General features: G+C 31.8%; 4 protein-coding genes and 1 long non-coding RNA gene across 6 annotated transcripts in view; 3 read left to right on the top strand and 2 right to left on the bottom strand.

The window, feature by feature from the left end:
• The first annotated feature begins 2,386 nt into the window (after nucleotides 1-2,386).
• Nucleotides 2,387-3,085, top strand: LOC115882727. Its single transcript, XR_004050232.1, has 3 exons — nucleotides 2,387-2,481; nucleotides 2,552-2,658; nucleotides 2,783-3,085. It is a non-coding gene; the product is annotated as an uncharacterized LOC115882727 (long non-coding RNA).
• Nucleotides 3,086-3,500: 415 nt separating this feature from the next.
• On the top strand, nucleotides 3,501-9,447 carry LOC115882724 (sodium channel protein Nach-like). The gene is made up of 9 exons (XM_030900950.1): nucleotides 3,501-3,653; nucleotides 4,236-4,442; nucleotides 5,191-5,391; nucleotides 6,242-6,443; nucleotides 8,118-8,397; nucleotides 8,472-8,525; nucleotides 8,888-8,984; nucleotides 9,051-9,148; nucleotides 9,212-9,447. The coding sequence occupies exons 1-9, from the start codon at nucleotides 3,559-3,561 to the stop codon at nucleotides 9,421-9,423; spliced, it is 1,446 nt and encodes a 481-aa protein (XP_030756810.1). The 5' UTR covers nucleotides 3,501-3,558; the 3' UTR covers nucleotides 9,424-9,447.
• Nucleotides 9,393-10,175, bottom strand: LOC115882726 (28S ribosomal protein S24, mitochondrial). The gene is made up of 3 exons (XM_030900953.1): nucleotides 10,067-10,175; nucleotides 9,825-10,008; nucleotides 9,393-9,767 (listed from the first exon to the last, which is right to left on the bottom strand). The coding sequence occupies exons 1-3, from the start codon at nucleotides 10,088-10,090 to the stop codon at nucleotides 9,478-9,480; spliced, it is 498 nt and encodes a 165-aa protein (XP_030756813.1). The 5' UTR covers nucleotides 10,091-10,175; the 3' UTR covers nucleotides 9,393-9,477.
• Nucleotides 10,176-10,297: 122 nt separating this feature from the next.
• LOC115882725 (golgin-45) lies at nucleotides 10,298-11,806 on the top strand. Its single transcript, XM_030900952.1, has 3 exons — nucleotides 10,298-11,128; nucleotides 11,185-11,500; nucleotides 11,562-11,806. Exons 1-3 carry the CDS (start codon nucleotides 10,389-10,391, stop codon nucleotides 11,715-11,717), a joined length of 1,212 nt encoding a protein of 403 aa, XP_030756812.1. The 5' UTR covers nucleotides 10,298-10,388; the 3' UTR covers nucleotides 11,718-11,806.
• A 3,387-nt stretch (nucleotides 11,807-15,193) lies between these two features.
• LOC115882669 (autophagy-related protein 16-1) overlaps nucleotides 15,194-25,380 on the bottom strand; it is a 627,679-nt gene continuing 617,492 nt past the window's right edge. The window contains exons 12-14 of one of the 2 annotated variants that reach the window (XM_030900865.1): nucleotides 24,831-24,915; nucleotides 24,564-24,710; nucleotides 15,194-15,559 (exon numbers count right to left, since the gene is read on the bottom strand). In XM_030900865.1, the coding sequence (XP_030756725.1) occupies nucleotides 15,463-15,559; nucleotides 24,564-24,710; nucleotides 24,831-24,915 (329 nt within the window). In that variant the 3' untranslated portion in view covers nucleotides 15,194-15,462. Of the gene's footprint in view, nucleotides 15,587-24,563; nucleotides 24,711-24,830; nucleotides 24,916-25,380 lie in introns of both variants that reach the window. The other variant, XM_030900864.1, reaches the window with a different exon arrangement.

Genomic DNA, 25,380 nt, shown 5'->3' with positions numbered 1-25,380 from the left:
ACAGTGATAGACGTGTCTGTCATTTTAATTTCAAAATAGTTTATTTTATTTTACAAAGAAATAAGTTGGTACAACTGGAACGCATAGCAGGAAATTAATATATGTATTTAAAATTTGACTGACAAGTAACTTCAAAATATTGTGAAAAAAACTGTATAAAACTGAAAAAATGTAATCGAGTTATTTTATTTACTAAAAACCGGTATGTGTTAATACAGAACAAACAAAAACAAGACACCACATACCAAAAAATATAAAAAAGAACTATTTCTTACTTTCCAGCTTTATGAAACTTCCCGCATTTATGATTATATTTATCAATATAACTTATGTACAAATACAAATTTGTAATATTCCGCAGGAATAAATAAAACAGCATAAATAAAACAAACTATTTTATTAATAATAACACTTACCAAATTTTATACCTCACAGGTTGATTAATTAACTTTAATCTGAATTTTTTTAAACCAGTACCTTTTGACATTTTACTTTTATTGACCTTTATTTTTCTGCAGTACTAAAATCCATTATTTATCTATCGTGTGATGTCGATATTTTATAGCTGCTCCAGTTTTTAGTATGTATTTTTAGTTTATGTGTTTTAGTATGAGTATGGTCCTTCTACCATATTCGAGATGCACTTATCTACGACGAGATGGTATACGAACTTTATTGATAGTAACTTTATTGGTGTATCTGTATAAGACTTTCTGCCTGGGCAGCGAGTATTAACCATAAACTGTGCTCTGGGTTCTAAAGTTAATTTTCACTCGATTTTTCCTCCACATGACTTCAAAAGACACAAAACACACGTAGTAACACGAATTAAAATGCATCATCTTTCAAAACGCAGGGTATTTGACAAAAGTTGTCACAACATTATAACCTATAATTTGGCAAGACTTTGACAAACGTCAAAAATCTAAAGGCGAGTTCATACGCATCGGCGTCCGTTTGTGGTTCATCGTTCCGTCAAACCAATAAAATTGAAATACGATCTGTCATTTTTGAAATAAACCAATAAAACTGGTTAAAAACAACAAGTGACGACGCATGACGAATTTATTTTTAAACCCATCCATCGTTAACTTAAAAATTATTAGAAACTTTTTTTAGTAAAATAAATAGATTGGTATAGGACGTCATCTGCTTTTCTTCTGTCATCGTCTGTCGAAATCTTACCGGAGAAAAAAAACAGAGTTATATTAATTTTAATTGTTTTTTAAACATTGTGAATGATCGTAAACTAAAAAGTGTAATAATTGAAACCGCTAATTTAATCCACTAATTGCGAGGTTCTGAATGAAACTTTAGAATGTGTTCAAAAACTAACTGGGCGTTTTAAAATAAAATGAATACTTGATAGAAGAACGTAAGGTGCATCCTAGGCGTTTTGTGGAGCAATTTTTTTGATTTTCAACCATATTATATAATGATTTTGGCGCCCCCTGACACTGGTGCCTGGGGCAGGTGCCCCGGTTTGCCCCCCCTTAGATCCGGGGCTGGGCATTAGAACAGGTTAAATTTTACAAATTGGCCTACACAGTCAGTCTATGCTAAAGAACTGAGCGTCTGTGGGAGCTCTTACAGAAATATAACATATTTTAAGACAATTAAATTATTAATTATTTAATTTTAATAACTTAGTGTAATAACTATTATGTATAGTTAGTTCATATCAAATAAACTTTTAGTCACGTGATTAAGCTTGACCGGCACAGCGTTGCCCGCTTTACATATTTTCTTTTAATCAAAATATTTTAGGAAACAAAAATAAACTAATTATAAATATATAAACAGATATCATTTACATCAACAAAACTCACCTCCTTAACAGCACTTAAAGGCCATAAAGGACCGTTATTACCGCTTTCCCGTTCAAAATATTCTAATAAAGCTGCAATGAGTTTTTTTACGGCCATTAAGCTATCTTCTACACTTCGCACTAAAAGAGGTTCTAAAAAGAACAATGTTCGACTGCAAGGTCTGCTAATAAACATTTTTATAAGCTTAAAGTATCACAACACAATTGATTTAAAACAAAAACTCGTATTACAAAACTAATAAGTGTCAAAACGAATGACAATGTCAGGAAATAAACAAATGAATGTGCCAACTTGACATTCTTTACAGCAGAGCTACCACCTGAATCCCCAGCGGAAAATTTAATAATAGTCAGCCCTTTGCCGAATTTGTCCGTGAATTTAAAAATTGCGTTCTCGATTACGTAACTAAAACTTTAATTGGTATCGAATATATGTTTGTTTGTTTAACAATTTTTTGAATAAGAACCAAACCAGATACAACCAAAATGTATAAACAATAAACCGTCACAACATCGCACATTCATCTTTGACAAATATTTATTAAAATTATTATTTTAGTATCAGAAAAAGCATGCGATTGTCCTGCCCAATGCGAGTTTGATAAATTTAGGGTATCGGTTACCTCCACAAAATTAGTACCAGGTAAAATAATGTAAGTTTTAGTATAGGTAACTATGATGATATTTACTTATTTTTGAATCTTCTATTTTTTTTGTTTACAGCGATGGTTTAAATGGTAGTAAAGATGTGCTACATATCAATGTATTTTTCTCGAAACATCAACAGATATGGACTACTAACGTAATAACTACCAGTATATATTTGTGGTGTAAGTTAGAGATTTCCTCAGATGTAAATTTCCACAAAAAAAACATATCTAAAACTGTCAGTCATGACTTTTGTAAACATGACTTTTAAATATTTTTTGATAAACTGATAAAGAATAATTTTAGCATCATTTGGAGGGATCTACAGCTTCTTCTTAGGCTGTAGCATCATCAGTATTTTGGAGATTTTCTACTATATTGGAAAGGTGTATGTTTATCGTGAAAAACAAGTAAATATAGTAAAACCAAACATTATTGAAAAAGATGCGCTTAATTTCGAAGACACAAAAATAGAGCGCTTATATCCTAGTATTCAGTATGTTAACTAATGCAATAAAAACATATTAATAGAATGAATAAGTTGTATTTTGAGTGTTTTTTTTAACAATGAAAAATACTTAATTTAAATCATTGTAACTAATTATAAAATAAAACTGTCCACAATATAATTTTTTTTTGCTTTTTAAATTTTATCCTTAAAGACAATTCTTTGATCGATTTTAATCAAGATTCATTAATCAAAGACTGATTTTTATTAATCTATTTAATTCTAGTCTCTAGTTACACCACTGTTTATTTTTTAAACTTTTAATATTTTACGTTTTTTTAATTAACTTAAATTTAATTGTGCAGGTTCTGGTTGCCTGATCTTTTTTTTATTTTTATTTTTTTAATAAAATAAAGGGTATTTATTTTATTATCTTGACAACTAATCGAAATTTTTAAATAAAATTAATATTAATTCTCACAGCAATATACTGTTTTTTTTTTTATTTAAATACATGTTCGCATGTGATTTAAATCACGAAATATATATGTTTGTAGAAACGCATGACGAACCAAACATTTGTTACTAATTCAGTCTGCATTAAGAGTTCAAAAGGTCACAAAAGGGTCCGACAATGTCAAAAGTTCTTAAAAACATTAAAGACCTTTTTAAAAACACTAGCATTGAGGGTCTTAAATTCTGCATCTTTTCTAAAAATCTGTATGAACGGTAAGTAGATATTTCAAAAATGTATAAATGTAAACTTTAGTACGGTATGATCGAAAAAAAAACGACGTGAAAGACGGCTGAGGAATGACAGTCGATGATAGTTTTGGCGAGGTTAACCTCTAGGTAATTTACTAAAATCGACATAAAAATTGTCAAAAATTAACAACGCTTAGAAAAAGATTAGAAAAGGAGAGAACGTTTCGTGACACACAAATTTATTTAAAAAAATATATTTTTTTCGTGGATTTTAAACTAGGTAGGTATACTATTTAAAAATAATTTTTAATCAGTACAAACAGCACCATTAAAAATTAAAGGAGAGTTCGGGCCAAGAAAATGACGTTTAGGGCTTGACCTGGCCAAACTTATTATAGATTGTCATTTTCCAGCCGTCTTTGACGGCGTTTTTTTTTCGATCGCATCGACAAATAAATCAGAATTTAAAAAAAATAAACTTGATTTTTGACAAAATTTGTAGTGAGTAAAAAAGAAAGATATAATTATAATAACTTATTTTGACAGACCTTTAACATATCTTCCTTAACAAGAAACTAAATCTCAAAAATAATATTATTGTTTTAGACTTTTTTGGACTTTGGTGGTTATATGCACTCTAGCGTGCTCTGGATATGTGACGGCTTTATTCTGGAACAGATACGTCAGTAATCCAAAACGAATAACTTTAAAAACTGGTTTTGCTTCGCCACTTACTGTCCCATTTCCTGGCGTGACCATATGTAACTTCAACGTGGCTCTTGTCAGCAAAATTAACAACTTTCTGAATAAACTGTATAAAATTTTGAATATTGTTTACAATATATACAACGCCGATGCCTATTAAATAAGTTCAAGTGTTTTAATAGGTGGTAAGACCTGGAGAAAAAAACATATTTTTTGAGTTATTTAACTGTGAAAATAAAAAAATAAAACTGCCTATACAGGGTGTCCCAGAAATAAGTACAGATAGGGGTGGTAGATCTCGATAAAAGAAATATATTTTCTCTTTACCGTATTTCAAATAAGGCCAAAATAACCGAGTTATTTTTCTTTGAATTAATAAATATTTCCAAAAAAAAATGAGGACCACTAGATCCCCTTTCCTGAGGTTTCTTTTTTATAAATTTAATCTCTACTACCTATGTTGCCATATTATCAAGAAATAATTTTTTCAACTCAAAACATTTTCCAAAAAAAAATCCAAATTTTTTTCAAAATATTCCAAATTTTCAAAATTTCAGATAAAAAACCGAGATTTGATATGTTAGTACATGACATAAATTAGGATTGATTGACGCTCTCAATTCTTTTCGGTCACTTCCTGTTTCACCGGAAATGACTACAACTTTTGAATTATAAATGGCACCCTCGACATTTTTTTACTTTATTCGATAGAAAATTACACTCTGAATAGAATGACATATCATATGTCAACTTTTGACAATTTTGCTTAAAAAATCATACGGTACTACCAATTAAAATGCTTACACTTATTTAGGGAATGCGCTGTATAATTTTCTAAATAAAGACTATTTTTTAGAGATGGCACACCCGAAGAACTAAACATAGTTAATGAGACTTTATCAAAATGGGTTGCTGTTGAAGTTATAACTCAAACTACGTCTCAGATCAACAGTACTAATCTTGAATTAATTCAAAATATTCTCGATAAGAATGATTATAATGAAATGAGAAGTATACTGAGACAGGTTACACAAACATGCGACGAACTATTAATAAAGTAAATTTACAATATCCACTCAGGAAACATTTTTCCCTTTATCCTAAATTAAACATTAATTTTTGACAAACTTTTATATTAAGAGATATAGTTGAAAAATAACAAGGAGTAGGTCCAGCAGAAATTATTATAGATTATCAATTCATAGGCTATTATAATAATTGACATAATATATATATATATAAAAACAGCCTATAGTATAGACAGCCTATATAACATTTTAATGAACAGTGCTTTCCATAAAATCAATAAAATGAAAAATATACGAAATAATATACATGTACTGATTTCTTTCGAAAATCGACAACTATGAAACTATGATCCCTTCCCCGACACAAACGGTACTGTCGTTACTTCTTGTGAGACAGGAAATTGTAGAGAGAAACAAGCCCTATAACATAGGGTACAACATTTTAATGAACAGTGCTTTCCATAAAATCAATAAAATAAAAAATATACGAAATAATATACATGTACAGATTTTCGAAAATCGACATCTATGAAACTATGATCCCTTCCCCGACACAAACGGTACATTGTGAGACAGGAAATTGTAGAGAGAAACAAGCCCTATAACATAGGATACAACATTTTAATGAACAGTGCTTTCCATAAAATGAATAAAATAAAAAATATACGAAATAATATACATGTACTGATTTCTTTCGAAAATCGACAACTATGAAACTATGATCCCTTCCCCGACACAAACGGTATATTGTGAGACAGAAAATTGTAGAGAGAAACAAGCCCTATAACATAGGATACAATATTTTAATGAACAGTGCTTTCCATAAAATGAATAAAATGACTGAAATATACTGAATTCTTATTATTAGTCTTATTTTAGATGTTCCTGGAACAAGAAACCTATAAAATGTAACAAAATATTTGAAGAAATTTATATAGGGTCAGGTCGATGCTGCAGCTTCAACTATGTCCCAGAAACATCCAATAGGAAACCAGTTCACACTAGCAAAATCGGATTATTTACTGGTTTAAAAGTGTGGATAAAACCAGAGTATAACACAAGAGATTTTGCAGGAGTTGGGGTTAGTTATCACCATTCAAAAATCAAAAAATATATATAGTCTTAGATTAAATATAGAAAAGATACAGCCATACCTAGTTACAAACGTCAGCAATATATTCACAAGAAATAAATTGTTTGTTTATAAATACTACACTACTCTGTTGGTCATACAACTGCCACAGTCTGTTCATCACCAGCCTGCCTACTTAAAACGATCATTTGTATGGAAATCTACCTACCTAATACTTTTACTTATCAAGTACCAGGTCAGGATATGAGCTTTATTTAAAAAACTGTCTAGACTGATGGTCTGACTGCCGTATACAAGCACGAGAATTGACGCAGTGTGACACGCAGATACTGTAAATCAAGCAAAGTGGTCAGCTAGTACTGAATAAGCTGTGGCGCCTGCTGCCTGGTGTGAAGCTGGATTTATTACATGGACAAAACTTCCTATTGTGCTGGATCATTTAGAACGTTTAATCTAAGGAGGAAGCTATACAGGGTGGCGCACCTCATTCGCCTCGGTTGATTATCCGAAAACGGAAAGATGTAGAAACAAAAATTTTATGGGTATATGTGGGAAGGCAATGTACATAATTTGAAATTATTTTGAAATGTACAGAGTGTCTCGGAACTAAAGATCCATATCAAAGTTATATTTTTTCTTATGGAACACTCACCGGTATTTTATTTTATTTTTGGATTCCTGGACATAAAATAAGGTATTGAGTATAAGCGTTTAATATGTTTAAAAGCTTTGGTTTTTGAGATATTTAAATATGCAAGCTATAATAGAAAAGTTTTGTCAACGCCTTGTACATTAATTTTCATAATTATTAATTTTTGTGCTGACTTTCAAGCCAGAGAAATAAACTTTACTAAAAAATTTGATTGCTTCCTTAAATGTATACAGGGGGTTTAAAAATTGCTGGTCTATTTTAAATATTTATTTTACACAAAAACTTCGTTATTTCAAATACAACACTATATTTTTTTTTTAAATAGGCCGAAGCAGATTTAAATGCTCTTTCAAACTATATTAGGGTATCCTATACCTATCTGGCTCAGATTTTGAATAAAAAGCGATTTTTCAATAAAACTGTAATCAAGACGGCTGGTGTCGCCATGGAAATTTTCTAGTGACACTTAGTAGCTATTTTCAAAATCGACATTAGTTTATGGACTTTATTTAAATTTATAACAGGTTATTTTTATTTAATTTACTTACAATAAGGTTAATATGTAAGTATTTATTATTTTATCAAGAAAAATGAACCAATATCTGCTGGTGGAAGGAAGTAAAGTTTATTTCTCTGGCTTCAAAGTCAACACAAGAATTAACCCTGAAAAGTAATGTACAGAGTGTTGACAAACTTTTTTGTTATAGCATGAAAATTTAAATATCTTTAAATATCTCAAAACCCAAAGCAATTAAACATATTAAACCCTTATAATAAATGCCTTATTTTATGCCCAAGAATCCAAAAATGAAATAAAATACCAAGTTTGTGTGTTTAATAAGAAAAAATATAACTTTGGTATGGATCTTAGTTCTGACACACCCTGTACATTTCAAAATTTCTACATATACCCATAAAAAATTTTGTTTCTCCATCTTTCCGTTTCCATATATTCAACCGAGGCGAATGAGGTGCGCCACCCTGTATATGTCTTTAAATTCAAATTTTAGGTGATTTTCCATGATCCAAAGGATTTTCCTTACAAAACTGAAGCGAGAAAAACATTATCCCTAGGAACCCTAAATTATGTTCACGTAGAAGCTTCTAGAAAAGGGTGCAGTTCAACAGTAAAGAGTTTACCTATATCTCAACGCCAGTGTATCTATGAAGACGAGAAAAAGATAGATTTCTTTCGAAAATACTCTATAACGAACTGCTTCATTGCATGCAAAGCTGAAGTATTTTTCAAGGAGTGCCACTGTATCCCTCATTTCTTTGGATTTGGTCATGGTAACAATAATTTAAAACGAAATAAATTATTAGGTAATAAAATGTACTATCACTATCTATTCTTTTCTTTATAGATAAGCCAGTTTGCACTGTTGAAAAACTATCTTGTATCGAAGAGAATAACAATGGTAAATTCAGACTAGATCCAGTATTCCAAAAAAGCTTTTAAATCAGGTTTATGGTTTGAGGCTTTTATTCCAAATTTTTTATAAAATATAAGAGTAATACCAAACCAAACATATCTTCCAACCCCATCCATTTTTTACATAAAATGCTAGATGTTTGTTTAGCTCATTAAATTTGCCAATAATTCCATAATATTATATTCTATACTGAGTGGTTTCTGAAATACATATTACTATATCTACAAAAATATTTTTAAAATGCACTCATCATATTAAGATTGAAGTCAAATTTCAAATAGGAAACCTGATATAGAGCTTTTTTGGGGGGCAACATTGCATCACACCCTGTATAAATAAACTTTTAGTACTCAAACATAATTGTGATTGCCCTGCCGAATGTGAATTTGATGTTTACAAAGTTGTTGCTTCTTCTACTAAAATTTTACCTACTAATAATACAATGTGAGTACCGACTATACTTTCTGTCTGCTATATCACATCCATTTACTGTTTTTATTTTTGTTGCAGAGAAAATATGGGTGATTTAGTATTCATCAATATTTTTTTCAACATACATCACCGTATATGGATGACTGATACAATTAATACAAGTATTTATTTGTGGTGTAAGTTCTAAACCATCTGATAAATTGTAAACTTCGAAAATTTTAAACTTTTAAATTTTGTAGCTTCTTTTGGAGGTATCTACAGCTTATTCTTAGGCTGTAGCTTCATAAGTATTATTGAAGTGTTTTACTACATGGTTGGTAAATCAATCGATCTTAATATGATGACTGACCAACAAAAAAAGCTAATGCCTACAAGAAACAAAATACAAATCCAAACCTTCAAGATTGAGAAACAACCGTCTAAATATCCTGATATTCCATTTACTAACTAACTTCTTAAAAGTACACTTCCTTACACAAATATATACACTGAATCATAAACTGTCTTAAATATATTTAAAAACTGCATCTTTTTTGTTTGCTATAACTTGTAACTCCATTTTGACTGGGCACTGTAACCAAAAGCTTAAGAATTCTTCAGTATATCCAATTAAAAAGTACATTTTTCTTGGAAGTACAGAGCCATTAACTAAACCGGCTATCCTAATAATATTGTGCTGCCTTTTAATTATAACTTCACTGGCAAATAAGGCATGCCATGTCCCCGTTATAAACATTCTTATAAACTGATCTTCCACGGCTGTCTCCGAAGGCCTGTGGCCATCCAGAACGTTTGCTAGAGAAAGTAGAAAAATGAGAATCACTATTTAGCAACTAATATTAATAAATTTACCTGTATTCCATGAATTCCATGCCTTTCTATGAGCTATTTGATGTGGAGGATTAGCCATTTCGTATGTTAAAGGAAAAGTTTTTTTGGAAGTTATCTTGTAACGTCCAGCTTGAACTTTATTACATACCGAAGTTGTATGAAGTTGCCTTGCTAAAGAAAGTTCTAACTTCAAGCTGTTATGAATCTGAAAAATTAAGAAAATATTGATTTTCGATTCTAAAAGTAGGCAAGTATAATATTACAGTTTTTCCCAAACATATATTCATTTTATATAAAATAAATTAAAAATCAAATTTCCACAAAACCATAACAAGAAACAGGACTAAAATTTGTGGTTATGAGAAATATTTCTTCTTGACATTTATAAAGTTTTCAGTAATCATATATAATAAATTGAAAATCTTTTCCTACATTTGCTACCATAGATAATAGATCTAAAAATAATGATAACCATAGAGAAATATAAAATAATATGATAACCTAAAAACTGACAGTTGACAGTGAGGATTTCTTCAATAATATAAATATTTAATTTAATAACTTTAATAAAGTAATAATAAAATCATGAATTTATCTCAATATTCGACAGAAAGAACATCAGGAGATGGAATGGAAAATAATGTTCGAACTAATTCAGATATTAAGTTAAGTAGTACGTTACTAACTAAACCATCTAGCAGCATTTTAAAGTCTATGAAACCAGTTGAACCCGCATCAAAAATCTTTAATTTAGTACCGAAATACGTGCCTCAAGATAAGAAAGTTTCCAACATTATATTGTATAAGCCCAAGGAACCTAAATTTATTCCATACGAGCCCTACAAAGCAGCTGTTATACCTATTATACCCACCAAGTTTAAAAAACCTACACAAATGGTTTATAAAGAAAAACGTTCAAAGAATAATATTGAAATTCACGAGCTAGTGAATCAAATGACTGATATGAGAACTAAGGAAATGAATAAGCTTGGTGCAGCTTTACCAGAAAGTGCAGTCATTCCTCTTCAGCAATGGGAGAAGGAAAAAGAAGCTTTTGACACTGATATTAAAAATTTGAAAGAGACTAAAGCTCATCTAGAGAACCAGCTGAAATTTCAGGCTCAAGTAAACAGTGAGTTGAAAACATTACTTGTTGCTGCCGTAGGTGAAGATTTAGAAACAAGAGTGCAACACTTAACTGAGGATAAGTTATCTCTAGCCCGAGCACTATTAAATTCTGCAAATCATCTGACTTCACATCAAGAACAAACAGAATGGTTAAGTGGACAGTGTGAAGTATGGAGAAGTAAATTTTTAGCATCAAGGTGATTTAGAACATAAAATATATGTATACTTCTTTGAGAACCCTTTTTTATTTTAGTTTAATGGTTGAAGAATTAGCTAGATGGAAATCGGCTTTAACAAAAAGGGTAAATGATCTTCAGGAAGTTACGAAAAAGATACTGAGTGAACATAATAAATTACAAAAGCAAATGTTGACTACTTATACCAATTTAAATAGTATTAGTGAGAAACAAACTGGAAAAGGTTTAAATATAAAAATCGGTGATATAATTGAACTAGGTGCTGTTAATCAGAACTTATCACGTCAAATTGCTGATTCATTACAAATAGAAATTCAGTCACTACCAGAAAAACCACCTGGTTTGAGCGTGACCGAGAAATTAGCTTTAAAAGTGCGTTCAAAATAATTAAACTATTTGCAGGTATTGTAAAAAATCATACATACTGTTGTAGGTTCTCAAGAATCCTGTGACATTGACATCGCAAGATGTTCTGTGTAATGCTCTAGTGGGTGCTGCTCATTCCTTAACAGGTGATCCAAGATTTGTTGAAAATCAGTTGCTTCATCCTTGTTGCTCCCATTGTAAAGGCGAAGTTCAGGATATTTGACAGTGGACAAAGATGTTTTGATAATTATTTTTATGTTTGTACATTTTAAGCTTTATTATTGAAATATATAGTCTATTTTTTTAATGTTATGTCTTATTTTTTTATTATTTTCATTACAAATTAGCATACTAATTTGTGAATAAGTACAGAAAACTCAATACTTTGAGAAATCCTCTAATCTGAATATTTGAAAATAACTTTTAGTTTAATAGTCTGAAACCCTTTTTATGAATTAAATGGTTTGTAACTTAACTATAATTAAATGATAATAGCTCAATAATAGTAATCAGTAATAGATAATAGTAATATTTACCCCTTTTTTTAAATAAATAGATTTAGAATAAATAACATTTTTTATGTCTGTAATATTTTTTAAAAACATGTCTATTTTCTTATTATTTTAATTATAAATAGATTGGGAATTAAAAAAAATATTTATATATATATGCCATATGCCTTTATAAATTAACATTAAATTATATGATTATAAAACATTATTCTATGGATATGAGCTTGGTTGATACGAGAAAAATCATTATAGTTGGCTTTGCTTTTCGCCATTTTCTCCCGAGTCACTTTTTTTCTTTTTGTTGTGACTACGCGTCGTCGTTTTTGTGATTTTTAATTTTTTTCACAACTTTTTCTTACTTTAGTGTTAACCAAAACTCGAGTATTATGTGTAGTTAAATATTTTAGTAAAATATTAACTTGTTGTAGTGTCTAGGTAGTTAATATCTGCAATTTATTGTGAAAAAACTAATATGTGCTGGTTGTAAGCTGAATAATTTGGTAAGTACTTATGTAATTCTATTTGCTTTGTGTATTTTTATAACTTATGTTTGAGAAAAACGCAATGAAACGTAGAAAATATGTGTAGAATGTATAGAAAAAGATAAAAGGTAGTGATTTATCAACAAATTCAAGCTTGGTCGGTCTAAAATCATAATAGTTGGCCAAGCCTTCGCCATTTTGTCATATGTCAGATTGTTTTTTCAGATCAGTAAAATCCTTCTAGTGTCTTGAAACTTTTTGCTTTATTTTCTCAGTTCCAATCTAATTTTAGTGTAACTGATAAAATGATTAGCGGTATAAACACCAATAATAGTGCGCGGTTAAATATTTTAGTGATTTTCAAACTTTTGTGGAGTTTCTTGTTGAAGGAGGGGTTAATAATTGGGTAAGTAAGTACCTGTTAACGCATTTTAATATTTTGTTAATAAGTTATATTTAAAAAAAAAACTGAATATGAAAGTAGAGAACAGTATACAATCGAATATTAGCTGGTTTTACAGCTTTAGATGACTTTTATAGGTGCGAGGTTGATATTAATACAACATTTACGTTACATAAAAAATTTATTTCATAAGAGCATTATCAAAAATTTGACGGAAAATAAAAATATATATATATATATATATATATTATAGGTATATTCTTAAATTTTCTTCCTCTATATTTATATTGACTAATATCTATTGCCTCTATACCTTATTCAGTGAGTCCACCACATATTGCAATAATTCCTATTAATCTTTATATACAGGGTGGTCAAAACTGTATTCGGGAAAATTCGCCAGCATATTCTGCAGATAAGAATAAGTATAAAAATTTGTAGATATAATAAATGTTTCTTAAAATGCTTTGTTTCGGAGTTTGGTTTGTAGTTGCTTGTAGTAGTTAAAAAAGGTCACACTGAACAAAGGTATAGAAGAAATTATTATTTTTATTACAAATATCAAAAAATTATATCACAAAAATACATCCACCATAATATACATGGATAGGTACAAAATAAGTATTATAAACAATCGAACATAAGTATTGCAATAATTCTATACAGAGTACTATATGGAAAGTTGATTTTTAGATACAATTTAAATACTTTATTGTTAATAACATATACATATTACGAATTGGTTAGTTGTTAAAATTAACATTAAATATAAAGCCTTGATACGTGCCCTCCGGTTTCTGTTTTAACATAAATATACTGTGTGACCAAATAAAATTCAAGTAAATTATGGCAATAACATTTGATAAATGTATTTAATTCAGAATAAGACAAAAATCTGAATATTAATTTTGTTAAACAACTATTTGGTATAAAATTTACAACGACTAGAAGAATAATTGTATTCTTCCATTAGAAGTTTTACACCTGGCATTTTTTTGTTAAATAATTTTGATGAAGTATATTTTGTACAAATTTATTTGACAATGTAAAAAATTGTATTTTCAAGTGGTCTGATAATAATCAGATTAGTGCAACAGTATAATAAAACACTATTTTTTGTAGCTATATTTTACATATTGTACTTGTCTAAAATAGATTGGACAAACATTTTTGATCAAACTATAATTTGTCATACCGTCGTATTTTGATCGAAAAAAAAACGGAATCATGTAGGCTTCGATATGGCGATCGATGACTTTCTCTGCATAATTTTTACTTATTCGCTTCATTTTCATATGCCATCTCTGACGCCAATTTTTTTTTCCTACAAAAACAATTATTTGACTAGAGTTTTACACAACTGGACATCGTTTAATATATATTATGCGTATAAAAACCAGGGTATACATATTTTATTTACATTTTGCGTCATTAATGTACTGTATGATAAAAAAAAATCGGTGTCACAGTGATCCTCGAAATGACGGTGTAGAAATAAATAAATGAATATTAAATTTTGAAAAATACGGTTTTAGGTCAAATTTTATTAATTAAGGCCAATTCAAAGGTTACTGTGACGCTGTTTTTTTTTGTAGTATGGTATATTTACTTATATGCATCCCTTTTATCTTTGACATAAGTATATTTTAGGCTCAACTTTCGTTTAGCTGAAATCTGTTATGAGTGATGTTGATTTCTATTTATGTAATGGTGCGTCCAGACCTGAGGGGTCGAGTGCGAGACGAGCGCGAGACATTCCAAATTTGCGGTGTTTTTCAAAGGGTGGAGGGGTCTCCTAAGAGCCTCGCGACCGTCTCGCGAGACAACCCACGGAGCCTCGTTGCTATCCGTTCCCTGTCGGTTTTTCAACGGCCGATCAAAGAAAGTTCACAGCCAAGTCTGGACGTGTTTTTGGCAGGCTCGCTCGACTGCGAGATATTAGCTCTGATATTATAGTGCATATTGAAATGGAGACTTTCAGGAAGATCAGCTGAAATTAATCGATTTATATAAAGAAAAACCAATATTATGGAATCCAAAAGGTCAAGGATATTAAAAAAAAAACGATGCGTGAGTAGATAATGTGAATAAAACTTGGGAAAAATGTAAAAAAATTATTTCTCTACTGGCAACATACAGGAAGGAGATTATTATAGGAAGTTTAATTATTATTGAATCTTGTTACCTAGTAAATTAAATATACAGGGTGAGCCAACGATAAAGTTCATTATTTTATTGGTTTTGAGAATTATTAAAAACTGTTTTAGAATTATTAAAAAAATAGAAAAACTGTGGAGGAGTTTAAGATACACATTTTAAAATTATTATAGAGTATACAGGGTGGTCAAAATAGTGTTACGGATATAACATGTTTTTTTTATTGTATGTATTGACATAGATTTGTTGATATAGTGTGTTTACTATTTTGATAAAATTATACTAAAAGATTAATATTATGAATTAAAAAAAAATTTGCGGGTATTACGGTACAAACTTAAGTATAAAAGAGATTGTAGTGGCAAAATATATACAGCTGCTTGTTCCAACTATGTCGTCGTGCGGTGGCTGGTCCTAGATGTCTCCAGCCCATATTATCACCCTCTTTGACCGGTCCACGCTGGCCAGGAAGTTGCCGTAGGGGTGCCAGGCTGTTGCCGTCACGGCAGATCTGAGGAACAGGTCAAAAGTAGACGATCTAAGTGTTAGGAATTACAGAAAAAACACATTTTTTGAACGGAAAACATAAGCAGCAAACAGTTTGTCCAACGAGTCAGGAAATATTTCCAAAAGTTACATCCAAACAATTACGGAAAAAAACAATTTACGTGTAATGCATTAAAATGACAGACACAAAACTACTGTTACTGTTATGTCTCCCCTCGTTGGACAAACAAACATCTGAATTATACAGGGTTTTGCAAAAATGGGTATTTTTTTTTCTTTTTAGTTACCGTGAAAATATCGTACAGGATGATGAAAAAAAATTCTGGTAAAGTTTGAGCTCTTAATATTAATGTTAATAGGTGTCTCATCCTGATTTTCTATTTCCCATTCAAATAACACGAAGAAACAATTTTTATTTGGAATTTTATTGCGTTCTAACAAATCAGCGTATCGTAAAAATCAATACCTATTCTTGTAGGAAATTAAATGTTCGTCAAAAAAGGTCTGATATGATATTTCATCTAATCGACTCGTTTGAAAGTTATTGAAGGTTAAAGTTCAACTTCAAGCAAATCGTATATGATGACTTCCACATTTTTTCTATATTTTATCACGAAATTGCAGACTTTGCAGACGATCAGGTCGTGATTGCGCAGGACTCATACGATCTAGAGTTCATGACTAAGAGGCTTTATCAAGAATATAACAAATGGGGACTTCAGGTTAGTCTAAAGAAGACCGAATACTTAGCTGTCAATTCCAACGCTTGTTTTGAAGTCTTCATTAATGATAACGTCCAGATTCAACAAGTAGACAAATTTAAATACCTGGGTGCTACTATCAACAACGGGGGTTTGGACAAAGTTGAAATACAAACCCGAATTCAGAAGAGCAAACAAGTTATTGGATGTCATAACAGCCTCTGGTGGGAGCGAAACTTGTCTGCAACAACTAAAAAGAGACTTGGAAGAACATTGGTGGAGTCAGTTCTTTGCTATGGTTCAGAGCTATGGACTCTGAGTGCAGACGCGAAGCGCAAAATCCAAGTTGTTGAAATGGACTACCTTAAAAGAAGTGCAGGTATATCTAGGATGGAAAAAAAGACAAACATCGAGGTCAGGCGTATCATGAATGCATCGGAGGAAACAGTACCAGATCGAATCGAAAAATCCAGCTTAAAATGGTTTGGACATGTTCTGCGTATACCGGAGAACAGGTGGCCAAAAAGAGTTTTTCAATGGGCTCCCCAGGGCAGAAGAAAGAGAGGTAGACCTAGAAGATCCTGGAACGGAACGGTTACGGAAGCAATGGAAGCTCGTAACCTAGAAGCTGATGACGCTCTAAATCGAGATGTGTGGCGTAGGGTAACGGGAAGGCAGCAATAGGCTGTAGTTGGAAATGAGTATTAAATACTTAAACCAAATCCCGTTTATATATATATTATCACGAAATAATGGCCCAGAACATAAAATATCCTATTTTTCGTAAAATACATCAAGAAGTATGTTCTTTGGTAAAACATTGACATTTTTTACGAAATACAAATAATTGTAAGAAAAATAGATTTTACTGTAATAAACGATATAGGCAATATAGCTTTTTAGATAATATTTTTTTTATTAACTAAATTTGCTACATCTTCAAAAACTTTCAAACGAGTCGATTAAATGAAAAATCATATTAGACCTTTTTTGAAGATCGTTCAATTTCCTACAAGAATATGTATTGATGTTTACCATACGCTGATTTGTTAGAAAGCAATAAAATAAAAAAAATCCCCATGTTAATAAACGAGAAATAGAAAATCATGGATGACACCTCTTAATATTAAGAGCCCAAACTTTCCCACATTTTTTTTCATTATCGTGAACGATATTTTCACGGTAACTAAAAAATGTTTTTTGCGCACCTGGAGAAACGCGTCTATCGCACGCGCGTTCTCTGTGAAAAGGGCCTAACGGAGTCTCGCGACCTCGCTCATAAACAGCGGGTTAAGGCCGATGCAAGCTGTAAATATGAATTGATTTACAAATTCATAAAAATATTGTCAAGTTGTTTAGGATATATGGCTATGTTTATATTTAAAAAATTAAACATATATTTTTCAGTTATTTTGAAAAACCAGGGCAATAATTCCAAAATATGACCTTGTCCCAACATATAGTTGTTAGGGCTATAGTACGAGCTACAATCCGTATTGTAGCACATTTTTAGACAACTTCTTTATTTTTAAGATTTTGATGGTCAAACATCAACAAAATATTCCTTATATTTGGACCAAATTTTCTCGAAAATAAAGACATAATTTAAAATTCCGTTACAATACGGAAATAGATTGAAGTTTTGTGGTTACAGTGATATATAATTTATATGGTTTTGTAACAAATTACTCGCTATTTTATGGCAAATGCTGAAGCTCTGCAAGCCTTAATCAAAGCACGTGTGTTTAGAATTTTGGCTGTGGTTTAACACAACAGGATCGGGCTAAGTCTTATGCAGATTTCTGAAATATAATATATATTTCCTTCGGCCAAACACCCGCTTTACCCGACGCCTGACAGCGACCCGAAAGTACAAACGTTATTACGTTTGTACTGTCTATTAACTCGATCACAAATTTTACCAGAAGTTTACCACTGTTATTAAAAGAAAAAAAATTGTGCACCTTAATGTTGTTACTATTTTCTACCACGGAAAAATTTTTAACACGAAAACAATTTTTCAAAATTCCGTCTATATTATTCTACACCGTATCAGAAGTTCAGTATTTAGGGTGATAATATTTGCCTAGGCCATTTCCTACACTCGGTAGTACCAGAACACAGGTACCAATATATACATTTCTGTGTTTGTCGGCGATATTTACGGCTATCAAAAGGAAGTAAAGAGCTTAGTTTCGCTCGGGCCGGTACTGCCGCGGCAGCGCCATCTCGTCCGGCGATCGCCAAAACATAAATCAGACGTTTACATACGGCGAGAATGAAGCGCTCGATGCCGATTGAATAAAACACTCTGTATAAGGAAGATGACAAGGATGGGTTGACGGTCAGATAAATCGCGGAGAGGACCCCGGGTCAGGGCCGTATTTTCCGGAAGGACTTTGTAACATTTTCCGTGAAAATGCATTAATGTTTTCAGTGGTGATAAGCAAATGCAAGAGCAAGATTCCTTTGGTTTTGGAGTTGGTTCTGATCCTGCAGTCCAATTCGTATTGGTCTTGGTCTAGTAGTGTCTAGCATAGTGCCTAGTTTTGTAGATTTTATAGGAGGAGGGAAAGTAATCACGACGATCTTATAGATCTATTGTGTCCCCCTTTTTTGGGTAATAACTCATCATACAATACCAGGGCTTTGATAAAATCCAATATCTGAGATGGTTTTACAGCTAATTTCCTGCTAATTTCCTAATATCATTTTTTTTGAGAGAAAAAAACCATCATGGGCAGTTGGTAAGACAACCAAAATAGTGACTCTTACTTACTAAAACAACCCTCAGAACCTTTATGTGTCTCCTTCTGGAACCTCGTTAGCATTACTTCAGAAGGAGGGTTCTATGTAGATGTTCCGTTCTATGTAACTGGTTTGGACTTATCGGATCATACGTTCTCTCTGGATTTCCTTAGCCATTTTGCTTATTTTCTTCCAAAATATTTCGTTCTTCAGCATGGTGTCGATTACCCAAGCAGCATTTGGACGTCGGGACAACGTTGTGTCACGCGACCAAACGTCGGGGCGCAACGTCGGCACAACCTCGTACCAACCCTAGTCTGCACTAGTTTGGAGAATAATTTTAGAAGCCTAATTTAGTACAAACTGCAACGTTGTTTAAAATCCTAATTCACAGAAATACAAAACTAATATGGCGTCTAAGTCGCGTTTTATCCTAAATTGGGATAATTATAGTAAAAATATTATTTTTATTATTTAGTTAGAGACATATGTCAGATGGCAGTGAAGGAAAACAAAACAAAAGTATTTAAGTGTGGAGGATGTTTGAAGATCATAATTATTGAAACATTTTAACCGACTCTGTAACTCGTTACTCAAGGCAAAAAAGTTAAACGCAAACAACTTTATTGATAAATGTATTGTTTCTACTTTGAAAAATACTAATGGGCCTTAAAATTAAAAAAGTTTTAGTAAAACGAGAATAATTTATTCGCAGTCGAAAAAATTGTTTCCGCGTGATTTTTAGGGTCAAATATTTCAAGTTAATGTATTCAAAAAGCAGGAATTGCTATTTTAGGAACGAAACAATTTATTTAACAACATGGCGGCTTTCACTTTGTTGTTTTGGGAGATTAAGATGGAGTAGTTCGAGTAGTCGCATACTGGACTAATAAAGTCGCAGTTCGGCCTTAACAGGTAGTATACTAGTCGCAAGATTGCCTAATTTAGTCATCCTAGAGTCTAGCTTGTGCCGCCCTCTATAATCTAAATAAACGAGGGAGTGGATAAACTATCGGTAATATATGTCGATGTATATTTAAATTTAGTTTTATATGTACCTTTCTCATGTCCCATTTTAATTAAGTTTTTTTTATAAAAACAAAAACAGCACTGAACTGTCTGACTGAACAGAACAATGAAGTGAAAATTTAAGATTTAAGGTTATGGTTCAATACAGTTACAAAAAGGTAGTGACTTGACGTCCTACCAACGTAAGAATAAGGAAATCTAAACAACGTTGGAATTAGTAAAACAGACGACGTTTGCATAACGTTGGAATAGGTTCTGAAACTGACGTCGGAAAACTCTATATTGTCCAACGTTGTAACTACGTTGTCCGAATCACCTAAAGATCACTTAAGCAAAAAAGGTTACAAGACAACGTTTATCCGACGTCGCAGAAGCTTCCTACTTTGCTGTAGTACTAGTCCAACGTCGGCACAACGTTATAAAAACGTTTAAATTTATTTTTATACCTAAGGTAGGGAGCTAACTATTTTTTGTAACTAATCCAACGTTGTGTTTAGTAAACATGTGGTCGCAAGTCGTGAAAATGCTACTTGGGTAGGTTATCTGTTTACCCACTTTATCTTCTACAGCATGTCTAATAGAGCTCCATCTTGCGCAATGAAAAAATGTGTGTTCAAAATTGTCAACCAGTTCGCAGTAACGACAAGTATCCGTATCCCTAATAAACATTGTCCCATCTCATGTTTGGTCTTCCTCTAGGTCTCTTAATTCCTCGTGGGTACCATGCTGTAATTTTTGTGGTCCATCTGTTGTTCGTCCTTCCTGCCAGGTGTCCTACCCATTGCCACTTGAGGGATTTGATTTTGTGGATGACATCTATTACCTGGGTCTTTTGTCGTATCCACTCTATTCTTTTACGGTCTTTCTTGGTTATTTCCAGCACATTTCGTTCCATTGAGTGTTGTGAGACCTGCAGTTTCCTTATAATATCCGTTTTAAGAGTCCAGGTTTCGCATGCATAGATCACGACTGGTAGTACACATTGGTCGAATGTTTTCTTCTTTAAATAAAGTGGCATTTTAGATTCAAATATGACTGAGTTTCTTCCATAAGTACTCCATGCTAACTTAATTCTTCGGTTGGTTTCTGATAGTAGAGATTCCGAGCTGCGTATTAGTTGTCTCAAATATGTTATGTATTCTACAATTTCCTACTTTTTTACTATAGAAAATTTTGTATTTCTATGAAAACGTTTCCAAAGCACCTTTTTACGCAGAGTTTAATGGTTTAAGTATAATTTTTTTTAAATTAATAATTTACGAGTTATCAACAGAAAAATTTATTTTTTATTTGGGACACCCTCTATATTTTTAATTAACTGAAAATAATTTAAAATTAATTTTCCAAAAATATAGCACACTTGATATTTTGTTATAATCCCCTCCGAAATACAGAATTTTTAAAAGTTCACCACTTTTAACTAGTAGGCTTTGGACCCCTTATTGATGATATGCCCTTAATGGAACTCGAAAACGTATTTTTATAGCAAGACGACGCACCGCCTCTGAACGCTGAAATTATCAGCAAATTTTTGCAGCCAATTTCAAGAATAATTGAATAGCCAACCAAGATCCCAGCCGTTGGCCGTCGAGGCCGCCTGACTTAGTGCCCATGGATCTAATCTTATGGATATATTTGCGGAAGAATAAAGGTTCCTTATTCTTCCGTATAAACTAGACAAGAATAAGAAATACTTAGCAGTTATGAGAGGGTATCTTTCACCCCCACTGAGTTTATGAATTCCGCGAGAAATGTTCAAAAACTGCCCCGTCTGTCCATAACAGAAGACGATTGATATGTCGAACACCTGTAGCAAAATCTCATGTCTTGGTTTGCTAGTTATTTTTATTGTTATTAGATATAGTTTAAATGTGTTGATGTTGGTTAAATATATTTTAAATTGTTATAAAATTCTGCATCTCTCATAGCAAATATTATTTTCGTTATGCTCACAACTAGATTTTTTTTGCATTACAGCCGGTGCCGTTCAAAGCCTATACTTATTTAAAGCGGCCGAATTTGTATATACTCTATATCTCGAAGAGGAATGGAGCAAAATATCAAGTGAGTTATATTTTTGGAAAGGTAATTTTAAATTCTTTTCAATAAATTAAAAATATACAGGGTGTCCCATATAAAAAATCAAATTTTCTGTTGATAATTTTTAAATTATTAATTAAAAAAAAAATTATACTTAAACCATAAAATTCTACGTAAAAAGGTGCTTTGGAAATGTTTTCATAAAAATACAAAATTTTCCATAGCAAAAAAGTTCCAGCGATTTGTTAAAAATGCATATTTTTGAAAAACACCCCGTAACTCCGAAACGGTAACAGATATCGATATGCGGTTTTCACCATCATGTTTTTGACAAAAATTGAGCTCCAGACACCGATATTAGTTTTTGTCTATCTCCTATAGAAAAGGGTGTTTCCATTTAAAAGCGTCGAATTTGACCAACCCTGTACATTACTTTAGTTTTTGTTAAATTCATTTTGAAACCTACTTTATTGCTGGCTGTATTTAGTTCGTTAATTTGTGTTTGCAGTTCTTCAGAACTATTGGCTATTAAGACTATGTCATCAGCGAATCTTAGATGGCTAAGATATCCTCCATCTATTTTTAATCCTTTGTTGGCCCAGTCTAGTTGACGGAAGATTTCTTCTAGTATTGCTGGAAACATCTTTGGGGATATTCCGTCTCCCTGTCATACTCCTTTGCCAGTTACTTATTATTATTTATCTCGTACTTATTTAACAAAATATTCCCCGAACCCCATCGTACTGCCATATTGTAATTACTACACATAGATCAACGAATTTGACAAAAAAAATTATATTCAAAGAAATTGACTATTTACATTAGCATTTTACATTAGTTAAAACTAGCATTGTTTATACATTCGTGTATAACTAGTATAGGACAATAAAAAGATCTCGAACTGTAACAATTCCAAAACGAGAGTGTCCTGATTGAGCGACAAAAAGCTTTTCCCGATAGCGCGTTACAGTTATAGAGAAAACGGTACAATATATAGACACTCTCGCGGTGGTACTTTTCACCATAAGCACTGGTACCCGATCTAAATATCCATATTTAAGCTGCATAGGTGTTTGAAAATTTGCCATTATTGTGTCGAAAAATCGCCGGTCCCAATAACAAACGGAATAAAGTACCTACAGGGAATCTGTGGTAAAAAAAAATAACGTAACAGTACCACTCGACCAGGACAAGACGTGATTTGTATGATAAAACAACGCTTTAACAGACCATTCGCGTGCTTAAATTAATAACATATTTAGCTTTGAAGTTTTTAGAGGAGCTTGGTTAGAAAATCGTTCGTGTTTTTTGTAGAATATTTAGGTTAATCCCTCGACACGCTTCAAAAACGAGTTTGCCTGATGCATTTTAAGCAACAAGTGGTTATTATTAAATTAAACAGCTATTTTGTATCGAACAGCAATTGATTCAATAATTGTATTTGCATCTAGTAGAGTTAATAAAAATGATAAATTAATTTAAGTAAAAACACTATCAGCCCAAGATTAGAGGAATGTGTACCTATGTGTACCTGCTCTGCTGGGAGCAGTACCAGGTTTAGTTAAGCCACAGTGGGACCAGCTAGGTTAAAAGGTTGGGTCTCGAGGGTAAATTTTAATACTTTTTTCCTTTTAAAAGGTTTGTAGAACTGAGCCACAACAGGGACTTCACCTGGGAGCCACTCTTAGTAAATAAAAATACAAAGTCTAGAGAAATCGTTGAATAGTTATTTTTTATACAAGATGATAAAATGGGATTTTATCGTCGATCGAAAAGATTAATGCACGTGCGAGTGAATTAATTTCGGGAGACGTTAATGCAATTTTATCGTCATGTATAAAACAATATCTTCTTCTATAACGTGTTACGTTTTAAAAATATTCAGAAATTATTATTTCAAGGAATTTATTACGAGTAGAAAAAATATTGTGCTGGGTTGGCGTTGGTTTCTATGTAATTTGACAAATAAATAAAGCTGTCTCTTTAGTTGTCAGTTTTGAGTCAATATTTTTTAATTTTTTTCGTGTCGATTGCTGATTGAATTGGAGCCAGAAATGGCTCAAAACGAAATAAGTAAATTACCAACAGATATTCAGGCTGAGGCGACAAACGCCATATCCAAACTACTTCCATTTAAATCCCGAATAACTTATGAAAGGGAATACAAAAATTTTCAAAAATGGAAGCAATTAAAAAACGTGCGAGAAGAAATAAAGTTTTTAAGCTATCTTCGCTGTTAAATTATTATTTAATCTACCCTTGCGGTTAAAGTACTATTTTATCTACTATTTTTGATAGATATAAGGCAATTTTAACAGTTGCTGTGGAAAACAATCATTTTCAAAACTCTAGGATTTTTTCAACCGATTTATCTAATTTGACTAGTTTATTAGATTGTCATAGCAAAAATTTATACATTTTTTTAACAACTCATTTTACCTTGTTCTTTAAGCTGAAATATACAAAACTAAAGTCAGCAATGGTACTCACCCGTGTTCTTTAAGAATTTTCTCCACTTTGGCCGTGGGTACGCACCAAATATAAACTGCCCCATCGGCCGATCCGACTGCCACAAACTGACCGTCCGGACTGAACGTCGCCCTTGACCAATCGCAGCCCACTTTGAACCCTTCACAACTAGACAAGACAAAACATAATAATATAAGAATTGTTGTTTTTTTATATCAATAAAATAATGTTCATCAATCTGACAAGAAAGAAAATTAATATAGAGAAAACGAAAGATGAAAGACTTACCAGAAGGAATTGACTACTTGGTTCATTCGTAAATCGATCAGTTTTAACGTATCGTCTCTGACGCAGGCTAGCAGGTATTTTGCGTCTGAAATTGTGTAGATAAATACAATCAAATACACTTACAATGGTAAAATTACAAATATCTGAATTGTATTATTGTCTACATTTGGTTGGCGTACTAATATTAGGCTGGATACTAGGGTCACAAGGGTAAAGGATAGGGAGATGAAATGGTTAAACAAGGTTCATCAATGTCACTCATAGACCCAGAACACATTTGTGGCATTACAAAAGCTAGAACTCACAAAAATGACCACAAAATAGTGGGTGACCAACAAATCTTTAGAATGGCGGAAAAATTTAGTAGGGCAGAGACAGGCGAAAAGTTCATAGAACAATCGACAAAATTTACGATTTTTTGTATCTTTTTATTATTTTTTTTCATTTTATATAAATAAAATAGTTTTGTTACAGTTTAACTATAACAATTTAAATAGTTTTTAGTATAAATAATTGTATTTCATAAGAAAATTATCCTCTCCACCTCAGT

The sequence above is a fragment of the Sitophilus oryzae genome, unplaced genomic scaffold (genome assembly GCF_002938485.1).
Source record: "Sitophilus oryzae breed Bouriz unplaced genomic scaffold, Soryzae_2.0 scaffold_179_pilon_pilon, whole genome shotgun sequence".
Lineage (NCBI taxonomy): Eukaryota > Metazoa > Arthropoda > Insecta > Coleoptera > Curculionidae > Sitophilus > Sitophilus oryzae.
Note: the sequence above shows the minus strand (reverse complement) of the source record. Positions and strands in the feature narration are given on the sequence as shown.

Coding starts and splice junctions, on each gene's coding strand:
- LOC115882724 (XM_030900950.1), top strand. CDS start 3,559: ATGTCAAAAGTTCTTAAAAACATTAAAGACCTTTTTAAAAACACTAGC. Junction 8,526..8,887: donor TATCGAAGAGAATAACAATG/GTAAATTCAGAC, acceptor ATAAACTTTTAG/TACTCAAACATAATTGTGAT. Junction 8,985..9,050: donor TTACCTACTAATAATACAAT/GTGAGTACCGAC, acceptor TTTTTGTTGCAG/AGAAAATATGGGTGATTTAG.
- LOC115882726 (XM_030900953.1), bottom strand. CDS start 10,090: ATGAATATATGTTTGGGAAAAACT. Junction 10,009..10,066: donor ATATATGTTTGGGAAAAACT/GTAATATTATAC, acceptor TTAATTTTTCAG/ATTCATAACAGCTTGAAGTT. Junction 9,768..9,824: donor ATGGAATTCATGGAATACAG/GTAAATTTATTA, acceptor TACTTTCTCTAG/CAAACGTTCTGGATGGCCAC.
- LOC115882725 (XM_030900952.1), top strand. CDS start 10,389: ATGAATTTATCTCAATATTCGACAGAAAGAACATCAGGAGATGGAATG. Junction 11,129..11,184: donor AGTAAATTTTTAGCATCAAG/GTGATTTAGAAC, acceptor TTTTTATTTTAG/TTTAATGGTTGAAGAATTAG. Junction 11,501..11,561: donor CCGAGAAATTAGCTTTAAAA/GTGCGTTCAAAA, acceptor ATACTGTTGTAG/GTTCTCAAGAATCCTGTGAC.